Source organism: Macrosteles quadrilineatus, unplaced genomic scaffold (genome assembly GCF_028750875.1).
Source record: "Macrosteles quadrilineatus isolate MER2022 unplaced genomic scaffold, UCM_ALF_1.0 Scaffold_1__1_contigs__length_201487025, whole genome shotgun sequence".
NCBI lineage: Eukaryota > Metazoa > Arthropoda > Insecta > Hemiptera > Cicadellidae > Macrosteles > Macrosteles quadrilineatus.
In genome coordinates this window covers 79,766,325-79,786,131 of record NW_026542594.1, presented here as the reverse complement: position 1 = coordinate 79,786,131, position 19,807 = coordinate 79,766,325, and the positions used below count along the sequence as shown (strand labels likewise).

General features: G+C 35.3%; 1 protein-coding gene across 2 annotated transcripts in view; it reads left to right on the top strand.

The window, feature by feature from the left end:
* The window catches only part of LOC128983657 (histone-lysine N-methyltransferase NSD2), a 179,039-nt gene extending 167,145 nt beyond the window's left edge, over positions 1-11,894 (top strand). For both annotated transcript variants that reach the window (XM_054403032.1, XM_054403033.1), the window contains exon 22: positions 10,019-11,894. In XM_054403032.1, the coding sequence (XP_054259007.1) occupies positions 10,019-11,137 (1,119 nt within the window). In that variant the 3' untranslated portion in view covers positions 11,138-11,894. The remainder of the gene's footprint in view (positions 1-10,018) is intronic.
* The last annotated feature ends 7,913 nt before the right edge of the window (positions 11,895-19,807 follow it).

Genomic DNA, 19,807 nt, shown 5'->3' with positions numbered 1-19,807 from the left:
ATTTAGAACATCTAGTTTACACGCATAGACTCAAATTCTGGCAGTTTTAATGGGGAAGATCACCGTATAAACAAATGTCATGTGACCACCTATTTATTCCATTCGAATATAGACCTAAAATATGGCGATATGCATTTTAAATCCGATAATTTTACCATAAAACAGCATTTGTGTCGATTTTAAAAATCTTGAAGTGAGATTGGCGACCGATTCACACTGGTTTTGAGTAGAGTAGCTACATGCCACCTCCAATTGCATATACTGTACTACTTATGTACTTACCGTACCTGATCTTACCTCTGTGACCACTGAAACCCTTATGAGGATTCTTGCCTCCCATTCTCTTCTATCCCCTGCCTCTTCAAAATTTAGATCCTAGTCTGAGGATGCATTTCATAACTTGGTATTCCCGTCTATCGTGTGGTACTCATTGGAATATACTTTTAAAAGTTTATGCACAGCCTGTCCATCCAAGCTTTACTTCTGGAAAGCATCCCTATATTTAGGTGTTAACACATTTCTCTTAGCTCTCTGTTCTTTTAGCGAATTTCCCATATAGAAAATAAGCTATTACCGTAGTACTCATAGTAAGACCTGGACGCGGGACAGATTTTTTTTTCGTTTTGAGGTCCCTAGAGGCCAAAAACACCATCCGTTCAAATTCATATATTCATATATATATATATATATATTTATATATATATTTATATATATATATTTATATATATGTCCGTTAGCGCGATAACTCTAGCAAAAATGAACCGATTTTGATGAAATTTGGTACAAACGTGTAAACCTACGTTTATTTGAACGAGTTCGCGAACCAGCATGATCGGACCATGGGAACGGTGGTTTACGGGGGCTTTTATGGGGTAAAAATAGGTTTTTCCCATTTTTGACCCAAAAAACATAAAATTTAGCAATTTCTTTCCAAACCATTTTGTAGAGCTTAAAGAAACAAATAATTTATTATATTGAAGCGTTATTATGCACCTAATGGTTACGGAGAAAATTCCAAAAAATGTTAAATTTAAAATTCCCATGTTATTCTTATGGAGAACAAGTAAACTGTTGTAGTTCTCTTGTTTATGAACATATTTTGATCAAATTTTGAAAATGCTTTTATTTCTTACTAACTACTAACATTTTACAAAAAAAAAAACCAGTTTTACCCTCCCTGATGCAGCAAACCTAAGTACTTGTTAAACTAATTCTATTTAAATCGGGAATAAATGTTATATTTTTAAGTAGACATTTCAGTGTAAATCCAATCAGTCAAATGGAAATTCGCTTAGTCTGCAGGTTTGCTGCGGCGGGGGTATTTTATTTCGACCTGCCGTTATCGGGCCGTTATCTTGAACTGGTCTGTATATTTTCTCCCCACTTTATTCTCTAACGCAGCATTAGGGTTTTTTGGTTCTTTGGTCAGTGCCCAAGTTTCTGAATCATCAGTACTACGGGGATAGTTGGTATGGTATGAGTCGAGTTAGGTTTCTACTGCGCCCTGCAGTTTATTGCTTAGTTTTATAGAGACATACTACACTGATTGACGCTTTCATTACTAACCAAAATTTTAGTATGCCGACATACTCACATTCAAACATACAGAAAAAGAAGTATCAACACGTAAACCACTTATATCTTAAACAATTAAGCGATAAACTGCTGAAAAAATATTTCCCAAATATGAGTTTAAATTTACAATGCATAATGCCACAAAAACTATTCTCTACTGTGAATGAATGAACTGAGTATTTATTTAGTGTGAAGCCCCGCCCACCTTCTAACGGGACATGGGGTAGGAAAAGAGAAAGTTTGCTCTAAAACCTGGTTCACATGCCCTCCCTTACCCTCGGCGTCAGTCGCTTGCAGATTTTCATTACACAAACGTTTCTGAGTGTTGATTATTTTAAAACACTGTAAATGTTTGAATTTGACTATGATGAGATCTAATAAAGTTTCCTCTAATTTATAAATAGGCTTTAATCTAAGTCATTTGACAGTTTTTGTATTTATTTTTAAAAGCAATTGCAGTTATACTTTTAAAAAAACTACATACATCTTGACCTGTATAAATACTTTTTGTAAGGAGAGTCTTTTCTCTATAGTGAGTAAAAACGATCGTGGTCAAGGAATAACTGTGTTAAAATAGCACACTGTCAATTTTTACAAAAGTATTTTGACTGAAACCAGGTAATTTTTAAAGAGATTGTAGAATAAGTCAACGTCTGTGAAGAAAAGTAATAGATAAATTTTAACTTTAGCCTACAATAAAGATTATGTTTTGGGACTAGAATCTCCAAAAGAGTGATTTTATAAAACATGCCATAGTTTTATTTAGTAAAAAAAGTGTTTGACTATGTTCCCGATGATACCAAGAGTATAGGTTCGGCAGAGTGGATTCAGTGTGAACCGGCCTGCCTGGCCCTTATGCACGACGTTGACGTCAATATATCTTCCGTGTAGGGGTGTCAAAAATGGATCGGAACAATCGATGTTTTGAACCTGTCTGTAACTAACTGTTTTTTTATACTTTAATACTCATTATGCATAAACGAACACGTACTAGGCCTACATATCGGATCTCGAATCACGATAAATTATCGATACCCTTCCCACCCACAATAAGCAGTAAGCACATAAAATGATGTCTAAGCAATCGTCATTTGCTCCATTGAAACACAAAAGTCGATTGGCTGACATGGTAGTGCATTGTCGCCTCCTGACCAATGAGAACTGTTGTTACATACTTTTATTGTCAACATTCACCCTTCGTTATAACATTACAAAATCTACATGGACTAAGGCTTATGATATGTTTCAATAAATGCATTGTGTCATAGTAGCACTTAAAACTTCACTAAACTCTTTAATCAGGTAGATTGTACAGATAAATATGGACCTACTTTTTGGCGCAATATAAAGCAAGCCTAACCATACGACGATGACGATGTTAAAGTTTAATGTTTGAATATTGCAGGTAGGAAACTGAACATTTCGACGTGTTTAGGTTATTTATTTTGTACTAAAAATAAAAATAATACATCTAAATGTCTAACTTATTGATACAGACATTGTTTAGTATAATTAATTTCGTGTTGGCAGGACATTCGCGCGCCGGTTGTCTCATGAGTTGAGTCTTGACATCTTGAAATGTAGATTGTGTTGTGCAATGAGCTGAAGCTAAACAATGTCACCGGCACCGTCGCTGTTTTGAACTGGGTAGTTTCTAAGTTGGCTATGAAAATTGTTAACCGTGATTACAAAACTAATACTGTAGCTATAAAGTTAATAAATGTTAAAATAAAATATTTATCCCTGTCGGTGTCATCGGAATCGACTTTTGACAATCGAGTCTTGGTACCGAACCGATACCAATGTCCAGTGGTAACCAATGGATGGTGGTATCGTTGACGATAATCGACACATCCCTTTTTAGAATCGAATTTAAATTTCAATGCATCACACTTGCTGCACACCACTACCTATCACTATCACCCAGTGTCAGCTGTCGCTGTCAGTGAAATGTCTAGGTTGCCGATTATTATTAGGCCTAGTATGTCAATATTGAAAGGGGTTAAGGGATTAAATAAAACTCAAACATTTTCTTTCTTATTATTTACTTGTCAAATATCAACAAAATCGGCTTAACCTCTACTACTCGACTCGAGTTGCGAGTATATTTAACTAAGTAGGCAAACAGCTAGGATTCGTAACGGCATTGGCAATTTACCCGCTCGGCGCTCTGACTGAACTGACTTAATCCGCTCCGCTCCGATTCGTAGCATTCAGTGGTTCAGTGTCAGTATCGGTATCGAACCCAAAACAGGCAAGTATCGAGTATCGACGATACCTCGATACCGCTGGTATCGAGAGTATTTTGGTATCGAGTATCGGTATCGGCCCACCTCTAATTGTTAGTATCCCAGTGTCATTCGAAGATATATCACTAATCAAGGCACGAAGCCTTTCCTCGTCCCCGGCAAAGTTATCACGATCCATTGTTTACATTAGACTCTTTCGAAAAAGTTAACCAATGATCCACTTTACTTTGAACTCGTTTTATAAATAGGCCTAACCACAGAAAACGTACTACTATACCCAGAATGCCAACCGCATGGTAAAAAGCATTAAGCGGTTTGAGAGAGCTTTGCCTTTTCAATCCGTAGGCAGCGCCACCAGCGTTGCCATGCAATAGCATAGCAACGCTGGTGGCGCTGCCTACGGATTGACAGGCAAAGCTCTCTCAAACCGCTTAATGCTTTTTACCATGCGGTTGGCATTCTGGGTTATAGTAGTACGTTTTCTGTGGCCTAACTCACAAAACTACACAATATCTAAATACAGTATACGAAACTAAAAAAAGAACACAAACTAACTAGAAAACAAAACTTTATACACAAATAACTTTGTTTCAAAACAAACAGCGCAATTGTAAAACGTAACGTAATCCGTCGTCAGTCAAAGGGTCACTGCGCGCAAAGAAACAAAGAATTGAAATGTAAACAGCTGACCGCTAGCGACAGTAAAAGAGCAAAATGAACCGGCGATCGATAATTTGAAGCTTTTGGAACATACTGACGCATTAACCAGCCAATGCATCCATGGCAACAATGCGTACTATACGAAATACGAATAGTCGCTGTGAGCGACGCTCGCACTTTAAGGTAAAAATACATCCTCGCTGGCAGCGACGCTGTAGCACTAAAAGGGTTAATAATAATAGTTCAATATATGGATGAGGTGTTGTGAATGATATATGGTTATGGATATGCACACGAGGTTAGTTATTCTTATGCTTAGAATTTAGGTTGTCATAGGCCTATTACATCGAGATAGGTTTGGAAGTTATTTTGTATTGGATAATATCACATTAGCTCCTTTTTTTGCCACACGTTGCAGGCGCCAATGTAAAGTTCTTTATTAGTCTATGTGTGTTGGTAAATAAATAAATAAATAAATGTCCAGGGTTTACAATAATGAACACATATAAACCTTTTATTTATCAAATTGTACAAATATGGTTATAAATTTAGATGAAACTCTTATCTCAGGGTTCTAGGACAGGAGTATCGTGCCGGCTCAAAGTAGGCTTATGTGATTTTGGATAGGCATAAGCCGAATGTTCATCACAAGTTACAGTTCAATTAGGTATATGTGTCAAAATAAAACTCTTCAGAACTTTCTACAACTTAGTTATATTTTACACTTTAAAAAACAGGACAACAAAACGAACCTTCTCTAAACATTAATTCAACTCAACACCCATTAGTCACCATGACAACCGAAATATCCAAAATCGTAAACATAAAGGACACTAGTCAGCTGATGCTAGTTCACAGCTACACGCCCCCGTGGTGTCAACACCACCACACGCCCTCGAGGTGCCGACACAACTTACACTTTCATTTTTACTTTCAACTACTTTTCGCACATCTGCTATGTGATGAGGCCTGCCATTTACTTCAACACTTCTGGGTGAAAACTGTCCAGTAACCACTCCTTCCTTCCATCTCGAAGTACAGGATGGGTTTGGCGGCTTGACATACACACGTTCACCTACTGTAAAATGTGACCCTTCATACACTTCACCTTTTACAGGTTCACCTTTACATCGCCATTGGTACGAAAAAATCTGGGAACTCTGCGATGAATCGCCACCTAATCCTTCTTTAGGTGTCAAATTGTACCAATAGACCATTTCTTGGATACTCCCTTTAGTTCTTGCGGCCATACGCTTGATTGTTCTGTGGTTTCGCTCAACTATCCCGTTTCCACTTGGCCGGTTGACACACCTAAACACAACTTTAATACCCCATTTATCACAGAGCTGAGTAATCTCTTCGCATCGAAATGTTGCACTATTGTCCATCAAAATCTCATGTGGTGGCCCTCGATCAGTAAACAATTCCAACAACACTTTAGAAATCTGATCTTTCGTCTCTTTTGGGATCCAGCGCCAAATGCAGAACCTACTTGGACCACAGTCCACAATGGTCATGAACTTGCTTTGACCATAGTGTGTTACGTCAATGGCAAGCCTATACCAATTGTTCTGGCAATCCAAATACCCAGGCTCCCATTTGATGCTGGATGGATCCATTGACAGACACTCTTTACAACTTTTCACAACTTCTTCAACAACTTTTGTGGTAAAGTTAATGTCTGGGTGACACCGTCTGGCGGTGAATAAAGTACGGTTAACACCAAAATGATGCAAGTCATGAACCTGTTTCACCAATGTCTTTTGGTCCACACTCTCATTCTCACACACAAGTGCAATGCTAGTCTCTTCGTTTCTTGCTAACCATTTTTTTGGCACTCTTGTAAGAAGATCTGCTTTGTTGAACTGTGACTTAATGAGTTCTATTTGTACATTGAGACCGCATTCCAAAATAATGTCTTTAAATAGGCTTAATCGTCTTCTAACCAAAACTTCACTTAACCCATGTGTTTTGATAGGACGGTCCCCCGTCAGTATAGATGACACCCAAGCATGAACTGTCGCTGAATCCGTGATTAATACGATCTTCTTTAACCCCCAACGCAGGGCCAAATTTACTCCTTTTAGGATAGCTTCCAATTCTGCTAAATTGATATGTGCTGAATCATGCTGCTTCCTCAGCCACGAAGCATCTTCGACTATCTCACCTTCAATTTCTAGACAAACTCCGATCGCTAGACTGCTTGCGTCACACCACACTTTTCCTTCTTCTCCAGGGGACACAGCCCATTTGCCAGTGGCTGGGTCTCTTTCATCGATTCGATCCATAATATTTGTTAACATAGTTTGCGCACGTTCACTGATCAAATCATCCCACTTCAGATCCGACAAATGTCTCTTAACGAAACTACATGCAGGTCGAAGCCAGCTTGCTACTGGATAGTGTCCAATCAATTGCCCACACAACGAGAAAACATCTTTCTTTGTTTTAACTTGGTCCAAAGGTTTTAATTTGTTATCTCTGTACCACATTAGCTTACATCCTGCTCTTCTCAGCCTTAGTCCTAATACTCTGCCTCCATCAAGCGTTTCTGCCGGCTTTGCTGTCAAACCATATGTTTCCAACAATCTAATCACAACATCACTACTGACGATTTCTTCATTAACGACGATGTCATCGACATATGAATCTGTGGCACTCCTAACTATCGGATCCATCGATAAAACCTTGTTAACAATACTGCTCATAATCTTTGGGGCAACGTTTAACCCAAACCCAAGTCGAGTTAAACAATAGTTTTCACCCTTAAATTTGACAACTTGAAATTTCCACAAATGTGGAGCAATATGAATTTGCAAGTACGCTTTACGAAGATCAACTGTACTCACATGTTCACCCAATCGTTTCCACAATCTTAACTTTTCACTACAAACCTCACTTCCAGCTGTATGGCTTGAAACGAATTGGTTAAGTTCTCTATAGTCCATTACAGGCCGCACTTTATCCTTATTTTGCTGTATGACAGCCATCAAAGGAATCACACCTTCAAACTCTCCATGATAGGGCTTCAGCCAACCACTTTTTATCCATTCTTCAACTTCAGTTTCGAAGGCTTCGGTAGCATTCTCAGGAATTCTGTACATTTTTACTTGATTTTCCAACATAGGCAGTCTGTTCACATCCTTCCAATTCCATTCCACTGTCCATTTTCCATCTAAAAATTCTGCCTTAAAATCACAGTCTTCAATAATGATTTTCTCTGCAGATTTCTTATCAATATTAATTTCTTGCTTGGATTCGATCTCCCTGATGATTTTCTGGTCACCGTCACCCTTTTGCTCAGATTCAGCCACTGCTCCAGTACACAAACCCTTTTTAAATTCTACGCCACCATCCCCCTGAATCGTAACTCCACCCATTGCAGAAATCGCATCCATTCCTAATAGCACCTGATAGTTTGGCAATAATCGACAAACTCTTTTTAAATTCTACGCCACCATCCCCCTGAATCGTAACTCCACCCATTGCAGAAATCGCATCCATTCCTAATAGCACCTGATAGTTTGGCAATAATCGAGCAACTAAACAGTTTAATGATAGGTTAATCCCACTAACGGACACCTCTGTCTCACACATTAAGTTACAGTCTACTACGTCCCCGTTCATCATTACCACTCGTTGACTTGTGGGCCTTATTAGTTTCTTAGACCTGACAAGACTCGGTGAGATAATAGTTCTTGAACACCCCGTATCTAATAATGCACAACACTTAGTTCCAGCAACAGTTACCATCAACGTCGGCAGTTGTGGTTGCGCAGTCAAACAAGGATAGCCATCCGCGCAACAAAGGGTGGCCCCTTTTACTCGTTTTTTTGAGCCTGTGAACACTTTGGAGCATAATGTCCTGCTTCTCCACAGCGGAAACAAATTACATTCGAGGTGCTACTTGGCTTTCTTTGTGGGCATGATCTTGCTAGATGTCCTTCCGAGTTACAGATAAAACATTTTTTACTATACTGTCTTTTATTTACGGACACTTCCATCTGAGCGGCGGCTCCAACATTGGATTCACTTCCATTCACTAAACTTCTCGCCCTTTCTAACACTTTTGACAGCTCCATGTCTTGCAAACAACATGCCGCCTTTAACTGATTTTGAACTTCTCTGGGTAGTCCGTGAACAAAAGAACTCTTTATCCACTCGTCAGAAACTGAAGAATCTATTAATTTAGCCAACCTTTTCAAATCAGATGCGTAGACATCAACAGATTCTCCTGGAAGCAAACGTCTGGATATGAACTCCTCATACGGTTGGAAACAGTTAACAGAGAAAGCCTGCTGCAAAGCTTGGGTCAGGGCGGAGTAATCACTCTTAACTGCGTCGGTAAGCCCATCGTAGACGGCAAATGCTCCTCCAGACAAAAACAAGGGAAGCACTGATGTAGTTCTTTAACCTTCTGAAGTTTACATACAAGCTCTAACTTTTTCAGCCATTCCGAGAAGTCTCCTTCGCCATCATACAACTTTACCAAATCCGAAAATCTTGTACCGTTTCCAGACATGCCGAAATAGCTTGTGTCAAAATAAAACTCTTCAGAACTTTCTACAACTTAGTTATATTTTACACTTTAAAAAACAGGACAACAAAACGAACCTTCTCTAAACATTAATTCAACTCAACACCCATTAGTCACCATGACAACCGAAATATCCAAAATCGTAAACATAAAGGACACTAGTCAGCTGATGCTAGTTCACAGCTACAGTATACACTTTTGAAAAGATGAAAGTTAAAATTTTGAATTTAGTAAAATGATAATTTAGGTTAAAGTTCAAAACGGCAAAAGTCAATAGAAATTTTGCAATGTGAGTATTTTAGCAAAGTAGGCCTAAGACAAGTTCAGTTTGATCTCACCCAAAAGTTTATAGTAGTCTTCACCACAAAATATTTCTTGATGTAGAAATGATAGGTATTAAGTAATTGAGATAGATCTTGAGGTTTAAATACTGTTAAGTTAAATCACCAATTAAAATTTTCAAATCAGATTCCTTTCTTGCTTCTTCATGACTTACTATGCAATTGAAATCTTGATGTCAAATTTCATACATCTGTTGCAACAATTGGTTATCACTGGTTTCTTGATGTCACTCACTATTCACTGTTATGATTGGTTGGTATTATATCGAGTATTTTAATTATATTTTTGAAAGTGAAAGAGAAAAATAATTTTGTAAAATAATTCAAACTGTATAAATATCTTCCATTGATTACAAATTTCAGCTTATTAAATAATAAAAGACAGTGTTTGATGATAATGTGAAATATAGAAATTTACAATAGGTGAAACCTTTTGCTCTTTTACTGTATGTAAACATGTGATAATTTAGAGGTATTAATTGAGCTAATAGTAGGCCTAGGTGTTTGGATACATAACACATGGTTTATAAACAACTTACATACAAATTCAAAAGTAAACAATGAGGATAATTTTGGAACATCTCAAACGTAATTAATACCTACCTGTATATAAAAATTACATTTCATTTTACCCTTACAAATGTTTTATTTTTTAGGACAAAGCTGTTGACAGCATTGATACGAAAGTTGCTAAAGATGCCTCCCTTATAATAGAAGTGGATGGAAACCTGAGTGATAACTCCACCACAACATCTAGTCTCAGTTCTGATTCGACCATCAACAACAACGTTCTGAAGCCACAAGAGACACCGAAGATGAGGACACGCAGGTCCAAGAGCTTTGCAGATGACAACGAGAGTGTCAAGAAAGTTAGCAGTAGGAGGAAACGTCCTTTGTCCGTTGATGAATTACTGATAACTTCCCTTGAAAAGACTGAGGCCAAGAATAAAGTAAGTTGTAAGCCTAAACCAAAAATGTGCATTGCTGAAAGTGTGGTCAAAGAGATTATATATGAGGTTATCGATCATTTAAATGATAAACCGCTAGATCAGTCTGACCAAGAAACATATATGAAAAATGACTTAAATAAATTAACTAATAGCTTACCTGAAACTGTTGAGGCAAGAAATGATGTAGCAAGTAACTTGGATAAAAGCAAACTTAATATTGTTAAAGCTAATGAGGCTGATCTTGATACTGGAAATGTCCAGATAAGAAATACTGAAGAACCAAAGACTATAAAAAGTAACAATGAAGCTTATATGGAATGTAAAACAGATGATAATATTGAAGATGCCAATGATAGTAGGAATGTAATGGATAGTACAGAAACTGACCTCTTACAAAATCAGGAAGGTTTTGATTGTACAACTCCTTTACAAATTGGCGAAAATAATCCTAATTCAGAGTGTAAAGAAAAAGAAAACTGTGTCCATAATGGTCTGGTCGTTAAAAATACAGAAGTCAAAATTCCTTTCACCAAAATTGATGATGAAAGTAGCAAAGAAGCAGAAGTAAATGATTCAAAAATTGAAAGTTCAAAAACAGCAATTGGTGCTGATGAAAATATGGATGACTTTGAACTTTCGTATTCAGAAAACAGCACTGATAAATTATTCAAAAGTGTCAACAACTCAGAGTCTTCAATAGAAATGAAATTGACTGATTGTGGGACCACAGAAGATGATGTTGTAGCAAGGAAACTAGAAGAAATGCATGAGACTAGAGAGATGGTTAATGGCATTGAAAAATCCAGTGTCATGGAAGTTGCCTAGGTTCTCTTTTTAGGATATTTAAAGCAAATCGATATAAGATATGCTATTATATTACTTTGCCTTAAACCATTTTAGTTTTAGGACTGTATGATGTTCATTTGTAAGTTTGCCTGAATATTGGGTGACTGCATTCACGGTGGACATTTATTACACAAATTTTAGCTGAAAAATTATATCTATACAAGTGTTTTTTAAATTGCTTGTAACTTTGTTGAAGTGACATGCCCAGGTTATTCTCATAATCTATAAAGCACATTTTACCAATGAAATTGAAGGTTTTTAATTTATCTGTTGTATCACAGTTTTGTAGATAGTTGCTTCCACAAACCTTTGTTTTATGCCACTTTATCATCTATATTTTAGCGTATGTTTATGTAAATAATGTTTTCTTTGTGAATGCTGTTCCATTTATATATTGTTTGTCAATCCTTTGTTTATCGTTATTTCTCACATATGATGACATTCTGAGTGTTTAAGCTAACAAAATTTATTGCACATTTATTAGACTACAAATTTTAAACACAATTGAAAAAAGTTTGATACTATTTATTTAGAAGAATATTTTATATTTCAAGTGTTTTCTTAACAATTTTTATGTGTATGGAGGGTGCTGTCAACCTGCCTTACTATTTTTATAAATATAGAAGATAAATGTTACCTATTAACAGCCAGTCTGTAGTAATTTTCATCGTCTATGAACGATGCATGTTTATTGTATTAGAGGGTCTTTGTACACAATAAAGCTATTCAAATTTTAGTTTTTTCTTCAGCCTTGGTTGAGCACAGTAACTGACCATGTGATGTAGAATCATTAAGCACATGAGTGAGGAGGCTACAGTACTGACTGCCTATTATGCTCTGTTCGAATCCTGCCTAAGATACGGTCTCATAGTCTGGGGGGGTGTTGTAAAAGGATTTAAATTGTTATTATAAGGCCTTACCTTAGCAATCCTGTTTTTTTTTTTATCCGAAATTAATTTCGGGCCCGAAGGTCCATCATCATTCGGAATCTAGTAGACCAAATTTTTCTAAAATAGAATCCACCCGTTGGGCTTCGTAGAAAGTTTCACAACATTTAAGACAGTACATGTCATAGTAAATGCGAAAGGAATAAAACAATTAGGGTTAAAAACCATGGTTTTTATAATGTCAGATAACCTCACTTTGGTTAGAGAACCTGTTGCCGGCAACTGTCAAAATCAACGGGATTGTAGGTTATGGTGACTACGGATTGAAAAGATTCTGGTCTTAATTGGATCGAAGTGGACAGGTGTTTGATTGATTATTTATTTTCAGCAATGTGTCAAAAATTATGTTTGCTGAAAAATTGCGTTGGTCATTGAGGATTTCAGATGGGTTGGACTTGGTGTTGCTGTGTATGTGAAATTGTTCAATTATATCCAACATATTACTTTTAGATCCTTTATGTAAAATTTCGAGGTCTTGGTCTATTGTAGAATATGAATGGTTATTGTCTATAAGATGTTCGGCATATGTAGATTGGTTTTTGTGGGAGTTTTTGGGAAGGTGTTCCTTATAACGGACATTGAAACTTCGGCCCGTTTGACCAATGTAGTATTTTGGGCATGTGGCACATTTGAGTTTATATACCCCCGATGCGTCATGATTTGTTTTATTTCTATGTTTTGGTTTGTTGAGGATTTGGGCTAGGGTATTCTTAGATTTGTAAGCGATTCGATACCCTTTGTTCCTTAGAATATTATGGATTGAATTGTTGTCTTGATTCTTCGACGTCCGCATTGATTCAAGGTAAGTGTTTGGGTTACTATTTTAACAATAACCTACAAATTAATATGATTTATTTATTCAATTGTTTCCATACAAGCTAACGTCTTAACAATTCACCTTTCTCAACTCACCATAAACACACTTCCTGAAGTGTGAAATAAAACAACATAGAAAAACATAGAAATAAAACAAATCATGACGCATCGGGGGTATATAAACTCAAATGTGCCACGTACCCAAAATACTACATTGGTCAAACGGGCCGAAGTTTCAATGTCCGTTATAAGGAACACCTTCCCAAAAACTCCCACAAAAACCAATCTACATATGCCGAACATCTTATAGACAATAACCATTCATATTCTACAATAGACCAAGACCTCGAAATTTTACATAAAGGATCTAAAAGTAATATGTTGGATATAATTGAACAATTTCACATACACAGCAACACCAAGTCCAACCCATCTGAAATCCTCAATGACCAACGCAATTTTTCAGCAAACATAATTTTTGACACATTGCTGAAAATAAATAATCAATCAAACACCTGTCCACTTCGATCCAATTAAGACCAGAATCATTTCAATCCGGAGTCAACATAACCTACAATCCCGTTGATTTTGACAGTTGCCGGCAACAGGTTCTCTAAACAAAGTGAGGTTATCTGACATTATAAAAACCATGGTTTTTAACCCTAATTGTTTTACTCCTTTCGCATTGACTATGACTTGTATTGTCTTAAATGTTGTGAAACTTTCTACAAAACCCAACGGGTGGATTCTATTTTAGAAAAATTTGGTCTACTAGATTCCGACTAATGATGGACCTTCGGGCCCGAAATTAATTTCGGATCAAAAAACAGGATTGCTAAGGTAAGGCCTTATAATATCAATTAATATATAAGCAATCCAGAGGCTAAAATGATTGATAACTTCAAGTACAACGCTAACATAGCCTACAGATTTAGGAAGACCAAATTAAAAATTCTACACATTATAGAAGACATCAAATTCAACAAGTGTTGCCTTGAAAATTACCTTATTCCGAACTATGTACAGGTTAACATAAAAAATAGATCAAAAGGGAGTCATACCTAGGTCCACCGCGGTCAATCTCCCCCGCGCTAGTTCCCGCAAGGTCTGCGGCCGGTGGAGCATGAGACCAACAATCCCTCCCACTTGCCTCTGAGTCGCACAGTTTGGTTTGGCCGACCTAACCAAACGGTGCGGCGGACAACTGGAGACTATTTCACTCGTAACTACGCCTGCAAAATGTAGGATACTTTACCAAAACACTGCTGTATTGCGGGCTGACTAATGAGACCGTTTTCTGTAAAGTAGTAATTGTACAAATGACCGTACACTTGCTTGGCTACGAAAAATAATTGTTCAATTATCATATCTATTAAACATTAATGGTTTTGAAATCCATACACCACTTTACTCACTAATATTATTGGTACAGATTAAGAGGCGGCGGGAGCCAGCTCGCCCGAGCTCAGCGCTGCCCGCTAGTTTAACATGGAGCGGCGACACATTTTACTTATTTCAAAAATATATAGACATTTACTAAAACAAAATGAACACTAGTAATGTTTGTCACTACATATCCTACTATATAAAGTATAATAAACCATAATAAAGTTGTTTTTTTAATTTTATATACATGAAATACGTAATTTGATTTCCCATAAGGATTTCGGTAAATTAGTTCAACTGTAACTAACATATATTTTAATATTTGTAATTGAAATCGGTACCATCACAAACTAGAATATTTCAGTTTTTGTTTGAGTGTACCACATCTAAAAAATAAAATCTCTGAGTAATTAATTTGATCGTTTTAAAAAAACCTTTGTCATCAAGGGTCCCGCAGCACACGGACAAGCGACTGACATAAAACAACTTGTTCAGCGGTCCTACGCTAGGGTGCACTAGCGTCGCACAGTCTTGAGTGAGAAACTAAACACCCCAAGCATAGCATGACCAGCATGACAGATATTCCAATCGCTTTCGCTGTAGCGGATGCAAGCCTAATAAATTGTTAAGAATCTTAGCAAACTGAAATTGTACAAGTTCAGTTCAATTTTTCTCTAGGTCTATAGGGCAAAACTGGTCGCCATTTCATAAGAAAGTATAAAGTATAATCGAACTATAATTTAAAATAATTATACTTTTTACCTACATATCTTAGTCAATACTATGTGTGAATAGTTTAATTTTATTATTGCGTTTTATCTCATGCAAAAAAACCTATTTTTATATTTTTTTAACTACCTAAATTATCACTAGATGTAATGAAATTGTAAAACTACATCTGCCCTGCAACGTTGTGATATAAATCTATCTTTTCCCGCGTTATTGTAATAACCAATTGAATAGAACGTATTGCAGTTAATTTTTATAAGCCTATTGTATGTTTCATTATCTTTTAAAAAAAGTTCTCAATTTTAACTATAACACGTATCCTTATATAACACCTTATAAAGTTGTTTCATGTTTATATTGAAAATATGTTTCCTTAGCCTATATAAATGAAGTAATCTATGCATCGATGTATAGTCTAGAAATGTATACAACGACAACTCCATTTCATAAAAAAAAAGCACTAGCCATAAATCATGTTTTAGAAAATTCTCGTTCCTACTGTCGGGGAAAAAAGTTTAGACACTCGAGTTTGGAGCTCTACAGAAAAGTGGCCAAACTAACTTAGAAAAACACGTAGTATATATAAATTGTCGTTGTTTTATCCTACGTATTCCTGTGAAAACAAAGAAATTTTAGCTCGTTTAGGAATTTTTTTATGACAGTCGGAAGGTAAAAACTCCCTGTTTTAGAGTATCAAAAACCATCTTATGACTTTGAAAATTCGCACAATGTAAACTAAACGTCAGAACTTTATCAAAATTCAATACAATATACAGGGTGATTGATATAAGTGTGCCAGCCGTTTTATTCGAAAACCATAAGAGATACCAAAAAAAGTTAAATGGTAAATGCCTTGGACTTTTTATTTAAAAAATTGTAGTCAAGTCGAAAAAATTATTTTAGCCGCCATTTTTCCAATATGGCCGCCAACTTTGATTTTTCTTATGGAACACCCTGTATTTTATGATGTATTCTGGTAGAAAATGTAATTTTAAGACGATTTTATTCTTGTAATTTTTTTCATAAACCTAACCGTTTCAAAGATAATAATGGTTAAAGTGTTGAAATTTTCAATGGTTTTCGAATAAAACAGCTGGCATGCTCGCTTAGGCCTTTAACGAAACTCATTCTCATACATAAATTTCAAAACTTTAACCATTATTATCTTTGAAACGGTTAGGTTTATGAAAAAAATCACAAGAATAAAATCGTCTTAAAATTACATTTTCTACCAGATTACATCATAAAACACAGGGTGTTCCATAAGAAAAATCAAAGTTGGTGGCCATATTAGAAAAATGGCGGCTAAAATGATTTTTTTGACTTGACTACAATTTTTTAAATAAAAAATCCAAGGCACTTACCATTATAATTTTTTTGATATCTCTTATAGTTTTCGAATAAAACGGCTGGCACACATATCAATCACCCTGTAGACACATATACAGGGTGTCCCGGAACTCTCTACCAATATTTTAGGGCATTGTTCCTGGGTAAGAAACATATCTAAATATCATATTTAAATTGTCCGGAAGTCCTTAGTTACTCAGATAGCCGCCATTTTGTTTTTTTCACTTATTAATTTTTTTCTGAAAATTGGTTAAACATACGAAGTTGAAACTTTGCACAAACATTTATGACAACTAGACAAAGCTACAAAAAAATTATGACGATTTTTCAAATTCATAAAACAAAATGGCGGCTGTTTAAAATTTTGTTTCTTAAATTACTCGAAAACAGTTGATTTTACAAAAATTTTACAAGAATAACTCTTTTAAGGCAATTTTATTACAAATCGATCGACACCTTAATCTTTAAGATCGGACTAGTATTAACTGAGTTATGGCAGTTTTAGTGATACGTGACCGCTTTCAGCATGCGCTGCAACTAATATCCGGCGGTCACGTATCACTAAAACTGCCATATCTCAGTTAATACTCGTCCGATCTTAAAGATTAAGGTGTCGAGCGATTTGTAATAAAATTGCCTTAAAAAAGTTATTCTTGTAAAATTTTTGTAAAATCAACGGTTTTCGAGTAATTTAAGAAACAAAATTTTAAACAGCCGCCATTTTGTTTTATGAATTTGAAAAATCGTCATAATTTTTTTGTAGCTTTGTCTAGTTATCATAAATGTTTGTGCAAAGTTTCAACTTCGTATGTTTAAACAAATTTTCAGAAAAAAATTAATAAGTGAAAAAACAAAATGGCGGCTATCTGAGTAACTAAGGACTTCCGGACAATTTAAATATGATATTTAGATATGTTTCTTACCCAGGAACAATGCCCTAAAATATTGGTAGTGAGTTCCGGGACACCCTGTATAATGAATTAATTTGTGTAGTTTCAGAATTTTCACTCTACCAAAAAGGTTTTGTTGTAGCTTTTGTAAATTAACTTTTTCTCAAAAACGACAAACGCTAGAAAAAAATTTAAAAGCTTGTTTTAAAGCTTGTCCTTGATTGGTTTTGTATTTGAAATATTGATACTGATCAACCAAATTGTTACGCATATTATTTATATAAGTTAACATTTAATTTGGATAGTGCAGAGGCCGAATACGGCACTTCCAGACCGCCACCGGCTCTGACTGGGCGCATACCCCGTACAGTGTTGCCAAATTGAACACCTGGACACTGAGCAGAGATGGGCTGCGAACTGTTGAGTCAAAACTGAACAGCAGTTATTATTAATTATTAACCATTTCCCATAACCTTTTCTAATGAGGGCTTTGGACCTCCAACGTCACTCCCACACTTCTAAAAAAAAACATATAGCACTGACAATCATTGCATATTCCGAATCTGACAATTTAGATTTAGCACCTATATTTGGGGTGGTAATACTTTTGACCCTTTGGAAGAATGCAAAACTTGATATTTCCTGTCAGTCAGTCATTATACATCGATGGGTCCATCGTGGAAACAGGAACAATCACAGGAAATATCAAGTTTTGCATTCTTCCAAAGGGTCAAAAGTATTGATTGTAGGACTGAAGATCCCAGGGTAGCCTGAACAAGGGTCGGTCGTAAAATATTTTGGCGATGCTTGACTCAGGATCCCCTCCCTAGCCCTCATTAGTCCTGGGATCTTCAGTCAAGCTTCGAAAAACAGATATACGGCACTCGGGCCTCCGCCTCTACCTGCCAGGGGCGGAGAACCACTGAGACTAGCTATGACTATCTGTCTATTTTCTCCTTGATAATTAATTCCAAGCTTACATCCGTGATATATGATTTGTATTGCAAATCTTAGACTAAAACTTTGTTTTCCTGCTAGTCTTAAACCATAATTATTAAACTAATCGAACAAATTTGCTTTAAATAGACAAAAAATAACAGGCTATGTGTCATTTTGTAGCCTCCAGACAATGATTCAATTTATATAGAGTATAATTTTATAAAACTTCAAAAGCATAACCGCACCAAATTTAAGCAAAAAATTTTACACAATTTTATGTTTCAATGTATAGTTTTCTTCCCAGCATGTGTTTTTCCACGAAAATCAGTAAAAAAACAGCCCTCACGTAATATAAGAGATTAATATACTATACAGATATTATGCAAATACATTTTCTGTTCACATCCATCTTAAGAATTCAAACTAAGTCACAGAAATAGTAACATGGGCTACTACATTATATCCTGGAATGTGTATTTTAATAAAAAAAATCCTAAGTCAACATTGGTAAAGACAGGAAAATATTTAACCACAAGGTAAGTATACATAATTCTTTATTGAGAAAACAAAGATTCGTAAAACTGTTAAAAATTGAAATGGCTAATTTAAAGATATGGATAAAATAAATATTTACATTATAATAATATACATATGTACAGTGAAAAAATACTTGTAGAACCTAATGGACCTAATAGAACCTAATGACTTAGAACAAAAACAAGAATTGATAATACGTTGCAAAAAGAAACAATAAATTACATACAAACAACGAAAACTAAATTTACGAGTTTCTAATTTAATTTTCTTCCAATATCCTTGGCTTTGTTTCCCGCAGTGTATTCTACACAGAGTATGCATAATTATTTATCGAGAAATATAAAGATTCATAAAATTGTTAAAAATTGAAATGACTAATTAAAAAAGATATAAGAAGACATGAATGAAATAATAATATTTACGTTATTTGTTATACAGTAAAAAAATAATTATATTATTATGATATTAACATACATAAATATTAAGCTAATGTCTTGGGGAAAAAACAAGAGTTAATAATAGGCCTACGTAAAAAAAACAATAAATAACAAATAAACAACGAAAACTACAATTTTCTTCCAATATCCTTGGATTTGTTTCCCGTAGTGTATTCTCCACAGAGTATACATAATCCTTTATCGAGAAATATAAAGATTCGTCAAACTGTTATAAATTGAAATGACTAATTAAAAAAGATATAAGAAGATATGAATGAAATAATAATATTTGCATTATTTATATACAGTGAAAAAATACTTATACTGTTATGAAAAGAACATACATAATAATTAAGCTAATAACTAAAAAAACAAGAGTTAATAATAGGCCTACGTAAAAAAACAATAAATTACAAACAAACAACGAAAACTACATTTACGAGTTTAATTTGATTTTCTTCCAATATCCTTGGCTTTGCTTCCCACAATGTATTCTCCAAAGAGTATACATAATCCTTTATCGAGAAATATAAAGATTCATCAAACTGTTATAAATTAAAATGGCTAATTAAAAAAGATATAAGAAGACATGAATGAAATAATAATATTTACGTTATT